The sequence below is a fragment of the Lactuca virosa genome, chromosome 7 (assembly GCF_052849685.1).
Source record: "Lactuca virosa cultivar CGN04683 chromosome 7, Lactuca_virosa_CGN04683_v6, whole genome shotgun sequence".
NCBI lineage: Eukaryota > Viridiplantae > Streptophyta > Magnoliopsida > Asterales > Asteraceae > Lactuca > Lactuca virosa.
In genome coordinates, this window is record NC_136432.1 from 14,258,091 (window position 1) to 14,264,330 (window position 6,240).

A 6,240-nucleotide genomic window follows, 5' to 3' on the forward strand; every position below is an offset into this window, starting at 1 on the left:
AAAAGCATGATTTTTCGTTAATTGAATATTTATAATATTGAGATCGGAAATTTGTTGGGTAAGAAATGCATGGGTGTAAAAAAGATTAAAGAAGTTAATTAATAGGATTAGTGTGAATGGAGTTAACAATTGAATAAAATGTCTCTAAATGTGTGTATAACAAAAAGAGTTAGTTCAAGAATCTTTGTATTCAACACGGGGTGAATATTTGGGTATTCAATAATCGTTGATGACATTTTCAGATTTGTTTATAGTAACATAATTTGTAGGGAAACTTTCAGTTTGATTATACGTGTTGTAGAGCAAGGGTAATTTATGTGGTATTCTTTCGATTTAGGATCTATCTGTGTTGGAGTAATGTGATATGTACGATTAATGTAGCTATTGTTGAAGGTGCTTGGGTGATCACTTTTTGGTGTCTTAAGAGGTAATTGATTTGTTTCCTAATATTTTATGTATTGCTTTTGAATTGAAAAAACTAGTTGTGAGACCCATGTATTACATGAATTTATTCAAAAAAAACATGAAGATCTAACAATTTAGAATATTTATATTTATAAGAAAAAAAATAAAATATTAATTATTAAAATTGAAGTGTTTATTTATCTTTTAAATTTAAACTAATAATTTAAAAAAATAAACAACTAAAATAATTAGATTCAATTTAGAAATTTAGAAATTATAAGGAAAATTGTATTAATGAATTGGATATACATTTATTACATTTAAGTATTATATGAAATTTAATAAAATAAAAAAAACCACAAAATGACACATAGATATAATTTAATCTAAATTTACCACAAAATAACATGTGACATAATGTATAAGAGGATAACAAGTGGAAAAATTATTTTTATTTATTATGGAAGATAGTTGGATCATAATCTGATAATGAAAAAATGATTATTTTGATTATATATATTCCTTTTATATTATTTAATTTCACTGCTGAATCATTAGGTTCTCATCAAGGGGGTGACAAAGGCGTCGCCGTTATTGCCAACATTTCTTGTAGTGTTTTAACCTTGATCAATCTGAGGAATCTACATTAACTTCCATTAAACTTTATATTGATGATCTGGCTTTGGATTATATTGATGATCTGGCTTTGGAATCATGGAATGTTCCTACCATGTGTAATAGATATTTCCTTGAAAAAAAAAATAACATTTTAGTCCAAAAAAATTAATATTGAATCGGGTGCCAACCAGATTAAATTTGGTTATGGGTGTTGATATGGATTTGGTTTTGTGTCCAGGTTGTTCGGACCATATTCTCTTTCTTTAGTTGCAATATGGCGAGATAGGTTTGTATCGTATTGATCATTGGTGGGATCTTGTGATTCCTAATTCAAATTATGTTAGAGACTTGTCTATATGGGTTGATTCTTTGAACGTGTGTATTATGAAACGATCGACCTTTTATGTGATTTTGATGACAACTATATATATATTGGTGCTTTGGAGTTACTAGAATGTGACGGTTTTTGGCTCCAACAATTACCGTAGGGAGGTCATTCTTGATAGAATACTTTTATATTTTTATTTTTTGATTTCTTTCACAAAATGGCAAACTTAAAGTAAATTAAGTTTTCCTGGTTACCAAACTCATTGTTTGTCTTTTTGTAATTGTTTTGTTCTTTTTCTGTAGTTTCATGTTAGTTTTGAAAATTCAGTCGTTCCAAAAAATGTTCTCCAACCCTCGAAGACCACCAAGCACTTAATTTACTTCACACACAAGACAATAAGCTTTAGCTATTCGATGGGGCCCGATTCAAGCTACGGAGATTCAACCTCTAAGCTTTTGGTTAAAAAGGAAAACCAACATTAACCATTAAACAATTAAAGTTAGTTACCTTTTAAGTTATATCACAGCAAGACAGCATTATGTTTGTTAAGCAAGCTTTATGTTTCATTTGACTAAGACAACTTCCCATAAACAACGCTTCTTATATATATCGTAATCTCTTTGCATTTATTTAAATGAATAAAACTTACTTAGCAAATAAAAAATAGCAAGTTTGAATCTCATATTTGTGTAGTATCGAATAAATTAATAATCGTACGTCACTAGTTTCTTGTTCTTGGCTCTTTTCAAGTCTTCAAAACAAGCTACAGTGATTACCCCCACCTCATTACGAGATTCGACAATTTCAAGCGTGCACACACACACAAACATACATACTTAAATTATATACACCTACCATGGTTTTTAATTTGGAATCATCTTCTAAATAAACAAAATTTGCCTCGTATCCTATCCCAATAAGACAAAACCAATATGTAAAATAATAATAATAATAATAATAATAATAATAATAATAATAATAATATTAATAATATGATATGTCAACCGACCATGAACAGGTCATGTCACGTATCCTCTCCCAAATTTGTTCAGGCCACATGTCCACATCTTATTGGTTCTTGTTTTTTAATTATCTAACAGTCTATAAATTACAAGTTTAGATTTTATTTCTTTTACATTATATATATATATATATATATATATATATATATATATATATATATATATATATATATATATATAGGGAAATGATCAAATGAGAACACCTAAAAGGTTGAGAACGCGAGAACAGTTCTAAACAAATCAATATATAAGGGTATATAAATAATTGTATATTTTAATTAAATTAAAATAAAACAAAATTCAATCAAATTCCCTTAAATTTAGGATCAGTTACCAAAAAGAAAGAAATATTCGATTTTTTATTTTTCTTATTAATGGAATATAAAAAACATTTTTACCAAAATTTATTTAAAAAATGAAAAAAAAAATCAAAATTTTCTCCTATTTCACGTTTTTTTTTCTTCAAAAAAAATGAATAGAAATCCAACCCCAAATCAATACATTTATATTCACAAATGATTTTTTTTTTCAAAAAACCTGAAACTACTCCAATCACAAATGAATACATATCAATTTACAAGTAATCCAATTCCTTTTTTTAATCAACAGAAAATAAAAAGAATACCTCTAATCATAAATAAATACACTCATTAACACATGATTACACTGCTATTCACAAATGAATACACTGCTATTAACAAATGAGTACCCTGCTATTCACAAATGAATAAATGAATACCTCTAATCATAAATAAATACATTCATTCACACATGAATGCACTGCTATTCATAGATGAATACAATGTTATTCATAAATAAATACACATTCTAAATGTATTCACAAAGAGAGATCACGAGACTTAAAGATAAGAAAGATGTAGTAGACTGCAGAAGCTAGGGTTCACACTTTCGCACCCATCATCTCTGTCCAAGAATCCACACCAGCTTCACCGATCGAATTCGATCCTCCAAAGCCCTAATCTAGGACTTGGGGAACGACTACAAGCGAGAGAATGGACTTCGATGAGTATGAGTACTTGGAGAAGACAGTCGACGAATCTGACACCAAGAATGGTTCGTCTTCGAAGACCAAAGACGGTCTGTCTCTCTCGACGTCTCTCTCTCCATCCCTACACTACTTCTGTGACATTCCGATCGGGAAGACCTTTCCTCACGGCTACGACTACAGCCATGGTCACGTTCTCTGTCTAAGTCCCTCCTACTCCCGTCGTTCTCTTTGTCCCCTTTGTGTTTCTTGCTCCTTCTCCGTTCTTCTTCAATGCGGTCATCTTCAACATCTTCGCCATCATCTTCCCTTCCCTTCCGCTTCTGTTTCATCTGATTCAAGGATGCAGGTATAGAATCTCCAATGAGTACCGATGAAATAAAATCGAGTTGTAGGAGAACGATTGGAGATCGAGTTGCAAGAGGCCGATTTGGCGTTGAAGCCTTGGAGGGTTTTAGTGATGGCAAGGTATGATGATGATCGAGTTGAAGGAGGCCGCTTCTGTTTCATCGATTGAATGCTTTATGAGATTAGGTCAAGAAATAGAGAGGCAGAGAGTAATTATAGGAGTTTACAAAATTAGGGTAATGCTTATTTACCTTAATAGCCTTTATAATTTTCTTTAATTTAAAAATTAAAATTTAAATGTATTAATAATTAGAAAAATAACAATTAATTATAGCCACAAATCTTAAAAATTAGATGGTCTAGATCTGTTTTCGCGTTCTCAACCTTTTAGGTGTTCTCATTTGATCCTACTCCTATATATATATATATATATATATATATATATATATATATATATATATATATATATATATATATATATATACACACAAATTTAAAAAAGAAAACAATACCGATATATATTTCTTATATTTATTAATCACAAAATAATAACGTTTTTGTCTTATCTTATTACTTTATTAGTAATATGTACAAAATACTATAAAAAACATTCTTTAGTCGTAGAATACCGGTAGCTATAATTAAGCATCTTCGATATAAGTTTGTAAAGTTTTTCTTTAGTGAAAATGCTCGAAACCTATTGTGAGAGCTTTTTAAAAAAAATCTTCATATTGTAAATTACAAGCTCTTGTAGAGATAATAACCAAATTATATAAGAAATAATAAAATGTTATAAAAGCTAATTTATAAGTTTCATAATAACCTGTTGAAGTTTAACATTAGTAATGATTTGACACCAAAAAACTTTTGATTTTTTTTATATTATGGTGATGATTTAAAAAAAAAAAAAAATTAAAACCAATCTGATTAAGATTAGGAAACTAAAAAAAATCAAATATCAAATTAACTCTATAAAAAAACAAATAGCTAATCTAATTCACTAAGGATGACAATGTCATTTAGTAATAAAAAATGGAATTTAAATTCCTCTCTCACATAAATGATAAAATCCATCACATATGGATTTTGGAAAAATCTAAATCGATAACTAAACATCTCTATTCTCCTCAAGGACAGATGTCTGATTTTATAATTGAGGTAGCAAGAGAAATATAAGTAGTGACACGATAGTAGAAAAAGAAATCAAATTTTTTTGCATCGCATATGGAAATATCAGACGTTACGTTACCAATACGGGTACCATAACAAAACCATCTCCTCATAAATCTTCATTTTTTTGTCTTAAAATAAAACTTAAACCCTTAGCTAGCTTTTGGTCAAACTTGGATTCCACCATTATTCGGTGATTAGCAAACGTAATTAAAGAGGCGGGTATTATTTAAACAAGGTTTCTTAATCTACTAATTAAACTCTATACAAAAGTATATATTTAAGCAAGTTGAACGTGGAACGTGACAGAAACTTTCTTACGTACGTAAAGGAAGTGAAATATTCAATATGTTTAAAGGAATGTTCATTCGCAAGCATGTGATAACGCCTCTATATAAGCTTCCATCCTTTCTTTCTAAATTTCATATCACAAACACAAAGAAATACACCAATATATCTCACACGTTTCTTTACAAAAATGGCTCAAATACTTTTTTCTTCCTTGATTTTCTCTCTCACAATCTTTATTGGGTTTTTTGGGACGATAGAATCTCGTTCTTCTGCAAGGATGTATCTTCAGCAACAGTGTCGAACAGCAATATATCATGATCTATGCGTTCAAACTCTTTTACCATATACAGTGAAAACCGTACCAGGCCCACAACAATTAGCTAAGATTTCATTAGCAGTGTGCCTGTCGAAAGCTAGGCAGACGAAGGAGTACGTGGATATGGTGGCAAAACAATTCAACAAAACGAAGAATTATAAAGATAGCCAAGGTGTGCAAGAGTGTTCACGACAAATCAACAATGGAGTTAATCAAATAACGCTATCAGTGAAGGAGTTCCAACGAATTGAAAAGGATGCTGAGGAAAATTTCCCACTTCATGAGGATAACATGCAAAGTTGGGTTAGTGCTGCTCTAACGGATATTGATATGTGCATTGATGGAATACTTGGGGATGTGATCGGGGGGAGGGAGAAGGCGATTATGAAGGCAAAGATCTTGAACGTGAAGCAACTCGCTAGTAATTCGCTTGCGATGTTGAACCGGTATACTTTAAGACACCGTGCCTCTCATATCGTCAAGAATCCCTAAATTTGATCAATGCGCGCGCATATATATATATATATATATATATATATATATATATATATATATATATATATATATATATATATATATATATATATATATATATATATATATATATATATATATAAGTTATATTCATAATGTATAATTAGTTCATGTTCTGCCGTTTTGTATTATATGTTATTCAAAGTGTATATGTAATTGTGTATCCTCGATGGTAAGTGTGAATATGAAGTTATGAGAAATA

The 6,240-nt window shown here is 29.7% G+C and overlaps 1 protein-coding gene across 1 annotated transcript; it reads left to right on the forward strand.

Annotated features, from left to right (window-relative positions):
* Nucleotides 1–5,339: 5,339 nt before the first annotated feature.
* Nucleotides 5,340–6,010, forward strand: LOC145125821 (pectinesterase inhibitor 9-like). The gene has a single exon (XM_079061230.1). The coding sequence runs from the start codon at nucleotides 5,376–5,378 to the stop codon at nucleotides 5,994–5,996; it is 621 nt and encodes a 206-aa protein (XP_078917356.1). The 5' UTR covers nucleotides 5,340–5,375; the 3' UTR covers nucleotides 5,997–6,010.
* The last annotated feature ends 230 nt before the right edge of the window (nucleotides 6,011–6,240 follow it).

Coding starts and splice junctions, on each gene's coding strand:
- LOC145125821 (XM_079061230.1), top strand. CDS start 5,376: ATGGCTCAAATACTTTTTTCTTCCTTGATTTTCTCTCTCACAATCTTT.